This window comes from Phocoena sinus, chromosome 11 (assembly GCF_008692025.1).
Source record: "Phocoena sinus isolate mPhoSin1 chromosome 11, mPhoSin1.pri, whole genome shotgun sequence".
In the NCBI taxonomy this organism is placed as follows: domain Eukaryota; kingdom Metazoa; phylum Chordata; class Mammalia; order Artiodactyla; family Phocoenidae; genus Phocoena; species Phocoena sinus.
Window position 1 is genome coordinate 92,281,957 of NC_045773.1, and position 19,636 is coordinate 92,301,592.

The window sequence follows — 19,636 nt, forward strand, 5'->3', positions numbered from 1 at the left end:
CAAAATAAAAGCCTCCTGGGGTCCCTCAATAGTTTTTTAAGAGCAGAAATGGGTCTTGAGACCAACAAGCCTGAAACCAGTAGGCTGGATCATCTTTTCCGTGGTTATTAGCTACACCGTGATTTACTAGAGGGTTTGAGGGCCCCTGTACTTATGTCTAGACCTACAAAGCCCCCAAAAAGCTCAGGCTCTAAAATGAAGCTACTTAAAGTTGAATCCAGATAAATCATTTGCTAACTATCTGACCTTGGACTGGTTTCCTGTCCAAGCCTTAGTTTCCCAATTAACTACTTATCTCATAGGGTCGCTTGGAGGATTCAGTGAGAAGATATTAGTCTAGAAAGGATCTTTGCAGCAGCAGTGGGCAAGCGTTAGCTTGTAAGGGTCACCACACCATGACCAGGTCAATGCCACACGGGCATCAGGGCACCAGTGCTCACAGTTTGTCACTCTTTTCTTTTCCAGGTGAACCATGGGGGCAAGGCCAGTTGCTAGAAAGAGACTTCAAGGAGCTTAGTTAAAAGCTGGCACTGTGGTTAGCCAGCAACATCTTTCTGAGATCCGGGGGCGGGAGGACAGAGCCTTCACTGTCATTATCTGTACCTGAAACAGAACGCACAACTCTGCTTCTGTTCTAATGCCCTGTAGGGGCTCTGACACCACAAACACCAAAAATGACTCCCTAGGAAAACACTGTGGGGAAAGGGGACCCTGATCACAGACAGGAGAGGCAAGAGGGAGGCACGCGCCCTTAACGTAATAAACCAAAGCGGCTGCTCTGTGAACTGCAGCACAAGTTTCTACTAAAGACTATTTTGATCAGATGATCGGGAAAGGGGAAGGTTTTCAAAAATACAAAAATTAAAAATTGAATCAAATTTACTTTGATTTGCAAACAAAGGGAGAGTTCTCAAAGGAATCCGCGTTCTGTAATCGCCTTGCTGTTTACAGCAGCCGTCCACCCAAATGGCAAACACAGCCAAAAAGCCAACTCACGTGTCACTGGGAGGTGGATGGGGGGGCGCTTGTTAGGTGAAGATGATGGTGCCTGAGACGAGGTATGTTTTGTCCTCAACAGCTCATTAATTTTAAGTGTCGTGGGAACCTGCAGTTTTGCTCCTCCAAGTAATTATCTTTTGTCTTAATTTGTAAGATTCTCCAGAAGAGGAGAGAAGGGGAAAGGAAAAAATATTCACTCTCACAGGAAAAGCCTAAACCCTGTGAACATAAGAGACAGAAAGTTCGAGATGTACAGAGTACACACACACACACACACTGTCTCCAATTAAAAGAAATAATTGGACTCATTTCTTTAAGGAGAGGAAAAAAGCATTTATCATGGTGAACCATATTAGGAAATTGTTTTGTACTCAGATACAAATACCTCTGCATTAATGAACAGAGACAAATATATTGATTTGTATATACATACTCTGAAAGTTAAATGGTCTGTAGACAAGGGTTTCCACACCACAGCGAGCAAAACCTTTAAATCCAAAGGCTGGTATTCTGTCTTAGGGTCACTTCAGAAGGTAAGGTTTGCTCCCAGAAAGAGTTGAAAAAGAAACAGGCAAGAAGGCACTTTAGAAACATCTTCACCAGCAAAATCCCGCGATCATCTGTAAGGTGGAAAGCGATGCTTTCCAAGGAGGAACTCACGTCTACAGCTCCAGAGTCTGTACTAAACGGTGTTCCCCCATCTGACTCTGTCCACACAGATCCGGACGAGATTCCTGGGGGATCCACAAGGCAGTCGATAAAACGCTGATCATAAGGTCTTTAAAACCCTCACTCCATACACAACCTCTTGCAGGGACAGGGATAGTTTGGTTGCGATTTCTAGCCACCAGGTCCAAACACATCTATGCCTGAATTCCCACAACTACAAAACAAACCAGGTGCCTGCCCTTATCTGCCCTTCAGGAATCGCTAAAGTATTCAAAATAAAGTATGTAAAATGCTATCCGTTCTTCAGAGAAAGGAGCTGTGCAAATATAAGAAAGTTGGATCTTCTTAAAAGCGCCTGCTATAACAGCAAAGACCCACATGTGAAAACAGTCATTCCCTTTCAACAGAGCACACAGGTCAGCAGTGGCACTTCTGCCTGCCCCCTTCCCCTGCCAGAGCCAGGCGCCCCAATCTTGCTAATTATTTGTGCTGCCAAAGGCACCTCATCTGAATGACAGCAAGTTTTTTATTAGGTGAGCAGGAAAGAGGACTCCTTTCTTGGCATCTGGCAAAAGTCCTATGATATCCTGAGATGACCCAGCACATCTAACCTTCACCTTGAAGGAGAAATACAAGAGCCATTACCGAAAGCTGGGCCGGAAGGTCTGCCAGCAGACACATGATGCACAGGAGGAAGAAGCAGGAAGCTGACCGTGGGACTAACCCCCAAATTACCTAAAATAAGACCCGTCCCACCCCCAAAACAAATCGAAGGGACAAAAAAAGAATCGTTGTAAATAGAGAAGACTGTGCTACAGAAAGGAAAAGAGAAGCACGCCAAGTTTCTGATCTGGAGCCAGATATTTAAATGTAAGCTTCGTGTCATTACAAGGCGTCCTGACTCGGGGAAGACAGACTCCATCAATCGGCTGGCACTGAATCCTTGTTACTGTACAAAAGCCGCACTTGCTCCCTGGAGCCAGTTCAACTTTGAGTCACTATTGTCTGAAAACAATGGAATGTGTCTGCCAACCTGTGCCAACAGTTCAAAAGGGTTTTAATGCCGCCTGTGTTGAGTGCTGTAACCCAGTTTGCCCTGGGTAAAAACGGCTCCACTGACTTAGCTACAGCAATCACGTGTCAAGGTAGAGAAAGCCAGGACTTGTAGGTCAGCATAAGCCCCATGAGGATCTCACTCACGCTGGGAGCCCACAGCAAGGGCTGAAACCTACAGAGGCCTCCAAGCACCCTGAGCCAGTATCACAAGCAAGTTCTACTGGTTTACACAGAATTTGCGAAAGCCCTCTGGAATTTCCACTCAGTGAAATCTTATCACTTCGCTTACGTGTGTAACAGGAAACAAATCTCTTGAAAAGAAGTTTTAAAGCAAATTGGATTTTCTTCTCTTTGTAAGAACCTGAATCTGTAAGTCATAGAATGTTTTTCCTATCAAAACACTTGGTTATTACCAGGGTTCCAAGATCTAGAAATGTGAATACATTATGGATACTGATGTAACGTACCTGACAGAGTTAGATAGATTTGCCAATTAAACACGTTTCCTACATAGGATCCTAATAACTGCAGACACCAAAGTTTGAAAATGGCACATGACCTTTATGAGAATATAAAGGTCAGGGCATCAGAAAGACCATCAATCCAAATGAATGGCTTCTGTCATTGAAAAATGGTTTCTTGGCCCCCTTGGCCCCCAAAGGAGCCAAGGAAAGGACAAGACGGATGGCCAGATGGTGACTGACCCCCTGCCTGTCTGCGATTCAGGTGGCTCCATGGCTCTTGCATTCTCCAACATGCCATGGCAGGGACAGAGGACTGCCTGGGCTGAGGGCCTGTTGGGAGGGTGGGCAGTGGTCCAAGAGGAATCTCATACTTTCTCACCCTCCAGAAATAAGACAGAGCAGAGAACTATGGGTTATACTCATAGGGGGCAAGCGTCAACTCTGGAAGAGCAAATGAATGAACTGTTTTTGTAGCTCAGGGTTTCATAAAGCCCTGCGTTCAAGGATATGAATTCTAAAAGGCCAACCACTTCTGAAGTGAATGGCAAGACTCTAGCCCACCTTCGGATCTGAACAAGGAAGCTCTAACTATTCCCAACAAACTGGGGGAGAGAGATACCTTGAATGTGTGCACAAGAGTTAAACTGGAAGGCACTCCATGTACACAGTCACTCTACAAGTTATAGAAGAATTGGTTATTTGCAGAATAAAAATATTAGTACAGAAAACCAAATACAGAAATATCTGCATTGTAATAAGGACTGTTTTCAAGGTTCTCCAAATAAATTCTGTAGATCTGCTATGGTACCACACCAACCCTCCAGCCAGGAAAGGAATGACTTTTGGAAATCCTATACTCACACTGTATAGTCTCTGGGAACAGCACAACTTCCCAAGTGACTAAAAAGTCCCCTTAAGACAAGCCAGATGAATTTAGCTGGAAATACTAAATACTGAGCAGCTGGGTGAACAGCTCAGCGATACAATTTGTAATATGTATGATGTAAACGTATCCCAGGCAAGTATGGACAACACAATTGTTTGAAGATTCTGAAAACCGTTAATTTCTTCAGAACTGCAGAGTATCACAGTTCTTTAGAAGAGTCATGGGGCCTGAGGCCAGCAACAGGACAGTAGCCAGCACCCCCTTTCGGAGAACTCAATCAAGCACCGGGCACTGTGCTGAGTGCACCTGTCACTCACTCATTACTAGCAGACCTGTGCTGCTCTTCAGTAAGCTATTATTCACATAGCATGTGACCCACCCACTCAAGGCGCGCCGTCCAGTGGACTCTGGCATATTCACAGAGTTGGGCAACCATCACCACAAAAATACAAGTTTAAAATGTTTTCATCACCCCCAAATGAAACGCCATCCCTACCCACTCCTGAACCCTAATGGAAAAGCCAGGTGTCCGTCCGCACACCAAACTACCAGGGGCCAGAGCAGTCCTAGATGTGTGTGTATATCCCCAAGGTCCCGCGTGGACCGAGAGAGCAAACGCTTCAGCAAGATGAAAAGAAACAGGGATGGGCTGGTCATACTGGTGGACGGATGTCACCGGCGACCATCTACCACACTCGGAGCAACTCCCTCAGATGCGGTCAGTAACGTCACAGTGCTAACAGCAGCCCCCTCGGGCAGCCCTCACTGCGTGCCAGGTATTTGAAACGTACTAACTTTCCAGGATTCTCTTATCAACTGCAAGGTTGTTGTAGACTTCAAGATCTTCTCACTCACACGTGGAGTTAACAGCCAATACAGTGTTCTCTACCACATAGGAATAAAACCTATATTGACTCATTTGCCAGTCACAAAAACCTATGAAAGGACTTCGCTGGTGGTGCAGTGGTTAAGAATCTGCCTGCCAATGCTGGGGGCATGGCTTTGAGCCCTGGTCCGGGAAGATCCCACATGCCACGGAGCAACTAAGCCCATTCGCCACAACTACTGAGCCTGAGATCTAGAGCCCGCGAGCCACAACTACTGAGCCCGAGATCTAGAGCCAACGTGCCACAACAACTGAAGCCTGCGTGCCTAGAGCCCGTGCTCCGTAACGAGAAGCCACCGCAATGAGAAGCCCGCACACCGCAATGAAGAGTAGCCCCCGCTCGCCACAACTAGAGAACGCCCGCGCACAGCAACGAAGACCCAACGCGGCCACTAATTAATTAATTAAAAATAAAATAAAAACCTATGAAAAAGCACTCCTACTACCTCTTTAAAGATAAGAAAACTAAAACTGCCCAAAGTTGCAACCACACATGGGCAGACAAGCATCAGTGTCCTGATCTCAACCACTAGGTCAAGTGGCCCCAAATGGAAGAGGGGTGGAAGGTAAAAGAAAAAAGCACTCCTCAGCTGGAGAGCATCTCCCCGTGGCACATGGGGGGACCCTGGCTCAGCCCACACAACCGACCCCTCCACCACCCAGACAGAAGGGCTGCTGAATGCACCTCAAAGGCAATCACAGGGCAGAAATGGGGTGAAGTCACCCAAGCAACCGCTTTTCGGCCCTTACACAACTCCCCCACCACCACCATGTCAATCCAAAAGCAATGAAATTATTCCAGCTGGGAGTCCGATAACATGTTGTTTAAAAAACACTTGTGGGGGGGGGGGGGAAAAAGACTTGTGAGAAATGTCCTTCTTCAGAAACAGAGGAGCACACAAAGAAACAGTGGTCTCTGCTATTCCTTCCACTTTTCGTTAAGTGCAAAACAAGCATGTGGAGAATATACAACATGGGGCTGATGGGAACAATCCACCCTCACTGAGTTCTCCTGTGCAAAGGCTAAGGAATGCCTCACCACCCAGGAAAAACCAAAGCCAGCATCATTCCAGACAAAAGCATTAATTCCTCTACCCTACCTCACTTACCCTGCTGAAAAACAATTACCAATGATGAGAACTTCTCAAAAACCGAGCCACTTCAAATATCAACTTGTAACACAAATACAAGAGCCACGTTTTGATTGTGTTGTTTGATGGCCAAATACAGAGATTAGCTAAGGGCTCTACTGTTAGGATCATTTGAGGTTCTGTATACTGAAGCACATTCTGGAAACTCTGAAGAGCCATCGAAATAGAAGCTGCTGGAGGCATTGTTACTGTAACCCTTGAGTGTTGGGCCAAGGTCAAAAGCACGTGTGATGCCATCCTTGTCGTTTCAGATTATGCATTTTAATAAACACATCCATTTCCCTTAGGATGCGCAGTGGGTTATAAACGAGAACATCTGAGTCCTCTGCAATGTTTGTGCAACTAAACATGAGCCTGGGGTCACCAGGCTCTGGCAGGGGACTACTGGGGTCAGGGCTCCTATCCCTGGGAAGTTGAGCGCTGCCCCAGCCAGGCCCCATTAGACACCTACGGGGAGGGCAGGGGGAGCGAACATTCTCTCCTGGCATCAGCTCCCACTAGCTCCACTCCTGCTCTGTAGGGAACCTGCGGCTTCACTGGGGTTCAAGTTTAGGGGAGAAACGAGATAAAGCAGGACACCATCGGCAGCTTGGGTTCTCGTTTCTTCAGACCAACACAGCCTAAATAAAACTCTGGACCTGCTGCCAAATCAGGGTTTGGGGCCAAAGCTACCCCGTAATAAAGAGTTAGTTTTCCCCATTTTGTTTTCTGTGCATTTATTTCCCCAAATTTCAGTGAGGGTGCTGCGCCCGGGGGGGGGGTGTAGATGCTGCTGCATTTCCCGACATCTCCAGCATACAAAGCGGGGCGGGGCGGGGGGGCAAGCACCGCTGGACAAGAGAAATCCTGTGTCAGGGAGAAGAGCCCAAAGGCAGCTTGCTTCTCCACTCTCTCATGTGGAAAAATTCCGCAATTCTGAGGACCTGCTTGACCACGTGGTGATTATGGCCTCATACAGGTTTTCCCTGTTAGAAAATCTATTTTCACACTTGGTACACTCTTCACCTGAGTCCAAAATCAGAAGGAAATGGAGATGATCTGTCTGCAGATTTTACTTTTTGGAAAATGAGGGAGTTAAAACTGAGGCAAGTATCAATCAATCAGTCAATCAAAAACTAAGGCAAGGGCTGGGAAAAGGAACGCCCTCGTCTCATTCACGAACTGAACCCCGCCTTTTCTTCCCATGCAGTCAGAGAACTTCCTTTACTCTCCAGAATGATTCTCAGCTCATGTTCACCAAGTGCCCTCTAAAATCAGGGAGTGGGGGCCGAGGCGTGGGAGGGGCACATGAAGGAGGACAAGAGCATCCCCAGCCTCCCCGTGGCACAGGTGTCACACCACAGGGCCTTCTCATCCATCCTGGGGAGCGGCAAGCCCAAGTGGTCGGCCTCATGGCTCAGGAACCCTCTGACACCGGCCTGCTGCTCACTAGGAAGCAAGCAGTCATCAGCGCCTTGCAAATCTCATCAAGCTTGGGGCTCTGCAGGTGCTCTCTGAACCTGAACTGCAGAAGTTCAGTTTTCTGAACCTGAAGGAGGCCCCCTCTGAACCCCAGACAGAAGAAACAAAGTCAGTCAGGGCTGGTCCTGGGTGAGCCCAAGCAGTTTCCTCATATACATAATCACCGACCATCTATCTGCTTTCTTTACCGATAAAGCCACTGGCCCAATGCCATGCCAACAGACCAGGTAAACACCTTCTGTACTCCCGCAGAGAACTTTCTATTACAAGTGAACCCTCTTTAGGAATATCTGTTTCATTCTGTTGACAGATGTCATGTTTAAACAATTATCCGCTTTTATAACTGATAGGTACCCAAGATGAAATCCCATTTCAAGGAATTTCAAGAAATTCTGCTCTGTATTTACAGAGAAAAGGGTCTCAGTAAAAACAAAGCAGGAAAGACAAGTGCAAGCTGCCACGGGAATTCTGCCACTGTTTGATCTGTGTTTGTTAATCATGGAAACAGAGTTCTCACGGATCCCAGCCTGACTGCTTGGAGGATTCTTGTGAAAACCACTAGAGTCCTGGGGTTCACTGCTGCCATTCTGCAACTCATACTCTGCGGGAGACAACAGGGTACCAAGTTTCCTATGGGCCATAATAGGGACAAGAAGATATAGTATAGATGGGAATGAGAAGGAGATGAAAACACGGTGGGATATAAATGTTTTTAATCTGAAAATGGTACTAATGTCTCAGGGAGGAAAAAAATGGATTCCAGGAATAAAATTTTAGTTAGGAATCTTCACCCAGCTAATCAGGTCATCCTGGAAAAGCCCTTCCCTTTAACACACAGCAACGCCCACCAACCACCATAACAGATCTCAATGGTAACGATTCCTGTACCCGAGACACACGCAGTAACTATTTCTTTATTCCGGGATATAAATGAAGGAAGGAACAAATGAATGACCATCTACACTATCCTGCTTGTTTCATAGAAGAGGAAATTAACACTCAGAGAAATTAAATGCCTACCCAGCAAGGCACAGCTAATTAAGCCTTAAAAGGGGCAGGAAATGAAGTTCCTGATGACTAGTGGATGCTGATAAAGACCTTTATGGGAACAGAACTGGGGGGGGGGAACAAACGTGTGTGTTAGCAATTGGGTGTCGCAGTGTAATTTCAATTATCTAGAAATGGCTGGGAAAGGAACACTATACCACAGCTAGATGTTCAGTTTTCAAAGATGATTACATTTTCGTTTTACCACTTTTGGGTGACAGCCCTCTAATCTCTGCTGCTGAGGACAGTACCTTCAGGAATCTCCTTACGCCCTCCTGTCGGGGGAGGGGGGGGCCTTACTCCCCAGTGTCACTAAGTCTTGCTTTAATAACCTGCTGGTGGCAGCTTGCTTCCTTGTCATCGGCCTTCTTCACGTCACAGAGGATGTAGAACAGGGCAGGTAAGTAAGCTCGGCTAACTAGGTGTTGAGAACTCAGTGTTTTTCTGAAATACCGAATCTGAGGCAGAAACTGGCCTTCTCCAAAGCTGACTTCTCTTTTTCAACAAAACTCTCATCTTCCTCTGGGTCACTCAAAACTGGAGAAGCTTTCCTAATGGCCTGTGCATTTCCGAGCTGGCTTCAGCCCAGTCCTTCCACTGGCCTCGCAGAGAAGCAAGCACTGCCATCCTTTGGGTTTTTAAAGACATGAAACCTCCAAAGACATGAAAGCCATGTGGCAACAGCACAACTGGAGACCCACACAGAGCTGTGTCTCCCAGGCCATGGCCTGTGGCACTGGCTCTTTGCTGCTATCGACCAGATGAGAGTGGTAGCTCCACCATCACAGCACAGGCTGGACCCATCGCAAAGCACACCTGTTCACACGCTCGCCCTTACAATAGAGTAGTGTCTAGCGCGGGGGACATTTCAAAAATCTTGACTGCAATCTGCCACTTTGGGTGACGGGTGCAAGACATCAGATCTTCCATTTCTTCAACTGTAAAGCAAGAAACACCTCCTGCCCTGACCATCTCCCCATGACTCTGCTGTAGAGTAAGTAGATGGAATCAAAAGAGAAAACGTAGATGAACCCATCCTGAAAACGCTCATATTTTTACTGTCATTCATGGAAAACAGCCCTCAATCCACCCTCTCACAAAGGGGATTTCTGAAAGACCACCCACTAAAAGGAAATTAGAGAAGCCACCCCTTAACTATGAACATGTCTACACACACAGCTAACAGAGGCTACACTAACACTTCACTTAATCCCTACCTTACAGATGAAGAGGCGGAGGCTGAGAAATACTGAGTTATGCACTGACATTATTAACCTCATCCCCCCGACAAACTGTCAGGTCCTGAACTCACATTTTGTCATGTCTCTGTGCCCCCTAAACAAGCAAGAAGCAGGACAGATGAATCATCACTCGGCTGACAAGGCAAGAATGCCCAACAGTGGCGCAGGCGAGACGGACTCCTGTCACATCTAAGCGATGCTGGCCCTGCATCTCTACTTCCCATTGGATCCAGAAAGACAAGGAGTAGTTCAGTACACAGCCGTGGAGGAAGAAAAATGAGAAGCTTTCCTCTGCCTCAATCACTTACTGGCAGCACTGGTTTTCTGCCATTTGTAGATGGGGACGCTCGACCTTCTAGGGTCTCTGTGAGTCCCAACGGAAGTATAATCTCGAGCAAAGAATCCGGTTAAGAACTCACAGAGAACAGCCATCACCTCTCCCAACCTTATGCTCTTTGCTCCACTCTCCTTTTCTTTCGTCTTTTCTTACTTCCTTCCCCCCACCCCATGCTAATCCAATTAGTCATCAAGTTCTCTCAATCCTACTCCCTGCAGTATTTCTTTATCTACCTACACATTTTTGTACTTATATCCTCCCAGATACATTGCCATGATCACCTTTTAGTCCCTCGTTACCTTTGGCCAGGTAATTGCCTACAATTACAGCCTGTCAATGTGTTTCCTCTTCTTTAAATCATTTCCCTTTATGAAATCCTCTTAATTGATGCCAACTTAAACTTTTCAGAATGTAACTCCAATTAAGTCACCTCCCTGTTGAAAAACCACTGAGCACTTTCCACAGCCAACTTATTTATACTTTTCTCTCTCTCACATTCAACGCTTTTGTTCCTGTTTTGTGGGCTACGTGTCCTCCCCCACAATGTTAACAGTCGAGGGGGGGAAAAATCAGTCTAGTTCACAATACATATGCATGTACTTGATTTCACATACTGGATAACACTTTCCTTTCTTCACTATCTCTGCCTGCTAAAATCACAACAGTAAGTTGATCACAATAACGTCTTCACAAAATCATCTTGACCATCTCTGTTTAGATGTGACGTCTTCCTCTTCCAGTTCCTACGTCTGCCGCTCTTATGGAATTTATCATCAGCTCCGCAAACATAAGAATATGTATCCTCATCTTAACAATTTATTTGTCTAGGACACACTTGATTGGACTGTGTTACACCAATGACTGCTAAGTGCCTGGTACTTAAAGAAGCATCCAAAACTAGCTTCGCCACCAGCTCCGCAGCCTTCATCTTCTCAACATAGGATCGATTCTACGTTTCACCCAAAGCTTTGGATTTTAGCTTTTTTAACCCAAATTCAACAGCGGGCCTACCATGTCCATTGTGAACATGCTTGTGGGCTTTTCCTTTCCTGGGGGTCGACTGGCATGAAGATGAAGCATTGTTGGTGGCTGTTTTGACGTCTTCTGTCTCATCATCTTCCTCCTCGACGTCCTCCTCATCCTGAGAGCTTCCGAAATATACCATGCTGTTGGGCAGCGCAGGAGAACCTAGTGGGTTTAAAAGAAGGTGCATAAACACAGGCCTGGATCCTCACCCCTTCCAGAGGCGCACTTCAAATGGAGCCATTCGTTAAGTTACAAACTGAAATCCTCATGACTGAGCAGATAAAACAAAGCTATTTATCTCTACTGCCATTTTTAATTTATTTTTCAAACATGCCCCGGGAAATATAACTCCATCTGTGTCCTTTTAACAGATTTCAAGCAAAATCCCCCAGCTGGGGGGTGATGCCATTCACCAAACATGACAAAGGAAAATTTTTTAAATCTCATTTGAATAGTTCCTAAGAAGGGAAGGGAAAAACCACCAAGGACTGAACTGAGCAAGAAAAATTAATAAAAATTTTATTTTTAAATCTACCCACGGCGTCAAGGACAAGAGACTATTCTGGGTTGTGTCTTTAACTTTCTAGACTTAAAAAGTATGAATCTGAGCTAACGAATTTAAAATGAAAGAGGAGACAATCAGAAGCAAGTAGTGAAAACAAAATATGACATTTCCTTATAGAAGGAAAGTATCTCCTATTCATATGGGGTGAATGACAGGGATGGGTTCCCAAAAACCACAATATATTTGGAAGCGACTTTGATATGATGATCAGGTTAACAGCATGTACAATTATGAAAAGAAATTCCTGCATAACACTAACTGAAAGGCTGGTTTAAAAAAATAAAAAACCCTCTTCATACACATCCCTTACTCCTTTCACACCTTAACCGCCTCATCCCCAAATGGTTTTGTTTCTGAACATAAGACAGAACAAAAACACCAGAAAATAAGCTCAATATTACAAAGAAGCACACTACAGTTCTTCTTTATCAAATCATGAATTTTCAGAAGGAGATCTGTCAATTAATTGGTATACTGTTTGGGACCCAAGGCTGTTAAAAATCTCTCAAATTAATTGATTAACTGATCAAATTTTTTTTAAGCCCCTGAGTTAATTTCTGGCCCCACGTCAAATCTTCTTTCCCATTAGGTATCTTGAGGAGAGCTACTATCAAGTAACAGAAGAACTAATAAATGTGAAGTTAATTTCTTCTCGACAGTTTCCTGTGAATGAGCTAACACTCCAGGAACACCGGTCAAGATTCAAGTAACCAAATTTGCTCTCCTTCCCAAATAGGGATCTCAGACTTCGTCCACAATGGTTTAAACCATTCCTGTCCAACTGCGGGGCTGCATGTTCTAACAAGGAGACCGACATGACTGAGTGATATCACGGCACTGAAGTGGGAAACCCAAACCGCCCAGCTCCCAGACACAAAGGCAAAGACACTACCTTCCTCTTGCTGTCATCAATGACCTACCAATACTCAAAACCCTACAAGTTATGTGGGTCACACCACTGAACGGAAATCAAACTCCAAAGGGATGTATGTGACAAAAAATCTGTGGATAACAGAATTGGATACACTCTGACAAAAGCCATTTCCTTTGTTTTCTCCCCTTTGATCACTTCCAATTAGAAGCAGGCTCTCAACAGAAGGAAGGAAGGTCTGACACAGGCTTTGGGGAAAATCGTCTAATCAAATAGAAGTCAGAGATGAAGTTTTTCAAAAAAAAAAAAAAAAAAAGAAGAAGGAGGATATCTGGCCGTATTTCCACTGGAACAATATATTTACCCTTGTACTAAGTGGTTTTACAATTGGTACAAGACTGAATAGAAAAAGAGGAGACACCACCCTTATTAGCTTCCTTCTTCGAAGTTTTCAGTTGGAACTTACCATCCACACAGATATACATTAAGTACCTCCACAGCCAAATATACCCATACCGTTAGATCCTTTCCTAAATCTAACTTTTTAAGTACTTAAGAAAAAGCAGGAGAAACCTTATTTCAGCACTCAAAAGAGGTTCTGAGTGAAAAAAAAAAAAAAGAGAGAGAGAAGAAAAAAAAGAGAGAAAAAGAAAAGGAAATTTACCATAAACAACTCATCCTAGCATGTAACATGACACGAGGTAACACACTACATGCTGCTAGACAGAGCTGGGGACTCAACACCCGGAAGTTACAGACTCAGCCACTACATTTCCCTCTTCAGTAGAGTGAGAAGGAATAGGTTAAATAAATAAATCTCTTCAAGTTCCTTCGAGATCAAAATATCCACATCTAACTTCCTTTAAAGAAGAACCTTCCTACACACTATCATGGATGCACTGACCAGCGGCTGAAATCAGAAAATGGGTTAGTACTGTGAAGAGCAGGTTTTCGGGTAGACCCTGCAGTAACTTCCACAGCCCACTCTGCCCTCTGTCGGAGGGAAGCAGGATTAAAGGCTATAATTCCAGGAAGTAAGCCATTACCCTCTTCACCTTCCTCTTTCCCGCCCCCACCCCAGGAGAAAAGGCAATAAACCACAACAGAGGCCATTGGGAGTAACTTCAAAAGGGGGAAAGTAAATCTATGTTTCAAACAGAATCAGGTAAAATCTACATGAAACACACGAGAAATAATTAACTGCCACCTACAGAACCTGTTGAGGAGGAGTTTTTGAAACTCAAACCCAATGTATAAAGCATCACATTCCTTACATTCAAGATTCTGAGAATGGGGTGAACATTAAATTTATGTTCCAAAGAACTAAAATGGAGGGGATGTTAGGAGCTCAGTTCAGAATCCAAGTTTCATTAACATCTTAAAGACAGCATATGGGGTAATTTCTTCAACAAAAGCAGAAAACAACCAATCTTATGAATCCATTTTTTAAATATAGATTTATTTATTACTTATTTATTTTTGGCTGCGCTGGGTCTTAGCTGCGGCACACGGGATCTTCGTTGAGGCACGTGGGATCTTTTGTTGCGGCGCGCGGGCTTCTCTCTAGCTGTGGCGCATGGGTTCCAGATCGCATGGCCTCTGTAGTTTGTGGCACTGCGGGCTCTAGTTGAGGCTTGCGAGCTCAGTAGTTGTGGCCCGCGGGCTTAGCTGCCCCGCGGCATGTGGGACCTTAGTTCCCCGACCAAGGATCGAACCAGAGTCCCCTGCACTGTAAGGCTGATTCCTTACCACTGGACCACCAGGGAAGTCCCATGAATCCATTTCTTTAAACAGCTTCTCAGCAAATATAAACAAAGTGATGGAACCTGTTACATATTCTAAAAGACAGTCAGAGGCTAAGATAAAAGTGAAACAGAAAACAGAAGACTAGTAAAAGGGGAGGTAGAGGTGTGTGTTTCCTGAGGGACTCACTCTCAAACCAAAACTTATAATAATACAAAATCTTTCTGACGGGACTGGCTCTGCAGTCAGAAGTGGGAAAGGACACGATTTCTCTAAGTATGGAGGCACAGGGGATAAAAGCAGAATGCTTTCACCCTGAAAGGTGACTTGGGTTCTCATCAGATGACTGACATGTCGGTCTGGACCTAAAGATCAAGCATGAACAAAATAAAAGGCAATGAAGATTCTCAAACCAGCTGGGGAATGGAGAGGCTCGTACAAAGAAGGGAGAAGGGATAAGTGGAGGAAGAGGACCAATGCCCAATAATAAGGATCCTCAGGTGGAGAGGTCAGTTAATTACTAACAGAGGCAAGATGCCCTTGGTTCAAATATTAGGCTTGTGCCAGTTCTCCCCTCTGCAGGTGCCACTCATCATGGACAGCACTCTCCCCAAGCCTGGGTATGGCCTTACTATTCTCCAGGCTTTGTTCAAGAAGCCACTGCCAATCTATAACCTGCCCCTCAGTAGTGGCCTCATCAACTACAGCCTTCTCCCCCAGAAAAACCAGACCTCCAGAATTTTACTGGGGACCTGCATACCTGTGCCTCTCATTAACCTTGTAGTCAAACTGAAGCAAGGAGAAAAGACTAAATCTAACAGAGTACAACGCTGCATATTCCAAAGCTCTGTCACCACGTAGCTACTGGAAATCCCTCTAAGACCCCGCTGACATGTCCATCTGCAAAGCCACGGAGAGGCCAAGCCAACATTCCAGATCAGGAGAAAGCACAGCACGAGGGGAAAGGCAGCAAAAACAGCTTCTTTCTTTCTTGTTGACACAAAACCAGTAAGATCACCTCAAGCTCAATTATCTAATTTACAAATAAGTTTAGAGGAGGAGGAATCTGCTAGACACACACAAAAAAGAAAAAGATGAAGGAAAGGATATTTTGAAGCCCTAAAATCAACCAGAAGTCTGTGCTGTTTATCACTGGTGTAAATTATCCCACATTCTTCAGTATAAAATGGGTGAACAGGAATAGTAGATAATCAAATTGAGGCCGTGTGAACAGAAAGTTAAATTAACATTTCGTATTTGAAAACAGAAGACTATACGTGTTTTTAGAATTTTTCATTAAGAATAGTTGGCACCTTATAGATTCTCGCACGTAAGAGATAAGCTTCCTCTCTAGAAAATTTATTAGGGAGGGGCTTCCCTGGTGGCGCAGTGGTTGAGAGTCCGCCTGCCGATGCAGGGGACACGGGTTCGTGCCCCGGTCTGGGAGGATCCCACATGCCGCGGAGCGGCTGGGCCCGTGAGCCATGGCCGCTGAGCCTGCGCGTCGGAGCCTGTCCTCCGCAACGGGAGAGGCCACAGCAGTGAGAGGCCCGCGTAACGCATAAAAAAAAAAAAAAAAAAAAAAATTTATTAGGGAAACGTCTTCCCTCCAAATGTCAGATGAGGCAAACTTTTGAAAAGCTCATTGTGGGTTCAGCATTCAGAAAAATGGGCATGGATCTACGGGGATGAAAATAACCTTCCCTTTCTACAGCAGGGCTCTGCGGCAAAACACAGGCGAAGGAGGTGAAAACAAGGGGTCTGAGAAAGGAAGGGCTCTGCAGTACCCACACCTGGTGTCCTCAGGTGGGCTCTCCCCATCAGAGGTATAAGCCCCAATAGTGCAAGTCAGACGGGATGCTTATCACACAAAATCACACCATCTTGCTCCCTTACAAACTCTGTAGTTTTAAAGGAGTAATCAATGAAAAGTGAATGCTTTTAGTGTTTTAAGAGCGTTAAGGATTGCATAGGGTATGAGGGGGCGGGTAGTTATACGTGTGTATTTAGTATATACAGTTTTCTATTAAAATCGCAGGCAGATTTTCCTCTCCTGATTATTCAAGCAAATTAGCAAACGTGAAAAAAAATCTGAACTTGGATCAGTCGGTGGAATCGGGAGTGCAGACTGCATCTGCGCTTTGCCAAAGCCGTATTTCATTACTTTTCAGAATTAGCTGGCAATGTCTCCACAATATTTACTGAAGTGAAAACCAAATGTTTTCATCTGGACAAAAATCAAACTGTGGTATGTTACAACCACAACAGAAATCATTTTAATCCAAAAGCTTGCTTTCTCTAATTTGGGCTGTGGTTTCTATAAAATTGGATTCTTCTCCATGAATCATGTACACATACAAGCCCTCCTTCTCATTATCTTCCCTCCCCCGACCAGTTCTTTATCTTAACATGCTAAACATAGCTCAGCTCTGTTTTGCAAAGACCCTAAAGGGATTCCTTGCCCGCTGGCATTAGCTGGGGAGTCAAATTCTGTAGCTTGACCTAATAACCTCTGGGCTGTTCCCCTCCCCCGATTTGGTGTGTCTGTAATTGATCTTCAGGATACACAAACAGAATGAAAGCAATCAGCCCCTACTATCATATTAAATTAAAATACAGAACTTCAAAGTGACCTGGTAGGGCCTGGGTAGGGGGAGAAAGGGATAGTTATTTACTGATTTCCCAAGTTAGAGGAGAGGAGAGAGCTCCATCCTTCGAAACTGGAGAGTCAAGGGAGAAAGTGGGTACAACTGTCTTGGTCCATTCATCCCGCTGTCTATGTAGCCGGCACTGAATCAGGCACCAGCAACCCTCACAGACCAAACATCCGAACTCACCCTGAACACTCAGGCACCCCACACGTAAACACCAAGTGCCCTGAAAGACTGGGACAACTGTAACACACTGAATGATGACCTCTGTCTCTTCCAGGTCGGCCTTTACAATTTACCAGGGAAGCAGAATTTACACCAAGGCTTCCCAAACCTCACCCACTTCCATCGGCCCCGAGACTATGTGCCATATACACCTGCTATTTTCTTTAAAGTGATTCATATTCATGATTTAAATGGATTCTATTATCAGTAGAAAATTAACATCACATGCCCTAAAAAAATGTAGTTAATATTACAATAAAATTTTTAAACATGCAGCTAATGTCATTTCTGGCACCACCAGGGGCACATTTAGCAGGGCTTGGGAAACAGCCCGCCAGCCAAAGGCCAAACACCAAGGGAGCCCCTAATTCCTTATGGGATAAGGAGGGGCCTGGGCGATGAAGCCCGTCCTGGAACTGCTCTTCCTTATAATACACACGCTATCCAATCATTGAAAAGGACTCTACACGGAATCCAGAAGTCCAGGACGAAGCATCACCTTGGCAGTCACGTGCCCGTTGTCAGGAGCCTCAGTTTACTTGTCTGTACAATGAGATTAATGTCTTCAGACATAACATCTGTGATGACCCCAAAGGCCTACGAGGTAGCATACGCAAAAGCACTGTCAACACCCACACTTCAGTGCATTAGGCTGACACATGGTTTCAGTGACAAAAACAACTCGAAACTATAAAAGCAGGCTGTCACTTTCCACAGGTGAGAGCAAAGGCAATTTCTTTCCTCTCTGCTTTTCTAAGTGGGAAAGTTAGCAGACTGGCAACAAGGGGAGGGGGGCAGTGCGGTGCACAGAAATAGGATGGAAACACAAAATGAACTCAACAGTTAGAATTTCTGGAACTCGGGCAGAGTAATGCGTTGTGAGAGCTGGAAACCTTCAGTCCATAAGAGCCTTTTTTCAGGAAGAACAGGGAGGAAGTGACGATATGACGGTCACTTCAGTGTCCCCCTCTTCAGTTATGTGCTCCCAGGTGTGCCAGTCTGACCGCACGTTTAGGAAATGCCCCACGGCAGGGCACGTGTTCTAAGAGCCCTGACATGAGGGACTTGGCAACGAGAACCACTTTCCCTCTGGACACGTCGGCTCACGTGCCGACCTAGCCGACCACAGCAATGGGAGAAAGTATCATTTAATTAACAGCTGGAATAATCTGCGTACTGTCTTTCCCATGAGGCTGTCTACACCTGTGGCTTGAAACGTACGCAAACGCATACACATCCAGTCAAATGCAATGAGGTCTCTGGATCTCCTCCCAGCAAGTGAATGTGCAGATCACACCACACAGCACACTCGACCTAGCAGAAGTGGAAACAAGTCAGAAACTAACTTCATCAAGGCCACACACAGACTACCCGAACACCCAAGTCTGTGCTCTCTCCACCGCGAAAGTGTCCACAAATCCTATCAGATGTAAATACGGTAGAAGGGGCACCTTGCCTTTGGGACAGGGATCCTGATGACTTTAGTGCTGTCAGCTGCCAGCAAGGTGCTCTGTAAACAAAACAGGACTCTCCTTACTTCCATCTACCTTCTCTAAATGGATTTCAGAAAGGACAAGAAATACTAAGGGACTCTCCAGAAACTAAGGGGGAGGCCACAGGCAACTGTGAGAAGGATACTGACTCCGCGCCAGCAGCCACTGGCAGGGAGAAGGGAGCCGCTCTATCTGCAGGGAGGGCAAAGCCTGGTCGGAGGCCAGCTAGTCTGGAGTGGGGCCAACGCTCTGAGCAAAATGTCTTGGAGTCTTAACGACTGATCGAGGTCACAGAGCAATTAAAGGGGATCCATCCTTCCCCTCCTTGGCGCTTAAGGACACGATGGTTTCGTATTTCTTCGTAACTAGCCTGATAAACTATCCTGGCAAGTAAACTGCTTGCTCAGCACAACTAAGCCAAGTACACAGACTCCTGGAAAACCAAGCATATGAGGAACATAAGGCCAGTCTGATCTGGAGAAAAGTGAGGGTGGCCACTGAAATTCTCAGGGTGGCAAGAATACCACTTTGTCTGTTACCTCTCTCAAAAATTAAGAGGCGACACCTCTCAAAAGGATCCATCAAAAAAAAGCTGTGTATCACCGTGACAGAAGGCCTTCCTCCCCAAAGAGTTCACGTAAAGTATTCCTGTTTTGCTCAAGGAAGTTCATTACTAGTGCCATAGTGTTCCTTGCAATTGGAGGATTACTTAATTGCTTTATAGCAGGTTAATCCCCTTTCATTCTGTGACCTCGAAATCACCCCAGGCTTCCTCAATACCCAACGCCAGTACTCTTATCAAAACATGTGCTCCTTACCAATAAAGTCAATGAATGCCTTTAGAGAGAGTTCCACGGGTGGTCTG

The 19,636-nt window shown here is 45.3% G+C and overlaps 1 protein-coding gene across 7 annotated transcripts in view; it reads right to left on the reverse strand.

The window, feature by feature from the left end:
• JARID2 (jumonji and AT-rich interaction domain containing 2) overlaps nucleotides 1-19,636 on the reverse strand; it is a 244,673-nt gene that overhangs the window by 37,103 nt on the left and 187,934 nt on the right. For 6 of the 7 annotated variants that reach the window (XR_004352114.1, XR_004352115.1, XM_032648079.1 and 3 more), the window contains one exon: nucleotides 11,209-11,385. The exons of the other annotated variant lie outside the window; for it this stretch is intronic. Coding sequence is in view for 4 of the 6 variants with exons in the window: in XM_032648079.1 (XP_032503970.1) it covers nucleotides 11,209-11,385 (177 nt within the window). In the remaining 2 variants the exon portion in view is untranslated. The remainder of the gene's footprint in view (nucleotides 1-11,208; nucleotides 11,386-19,636) is intronic. 7 annotated transcript variants of the gene reach the window in all.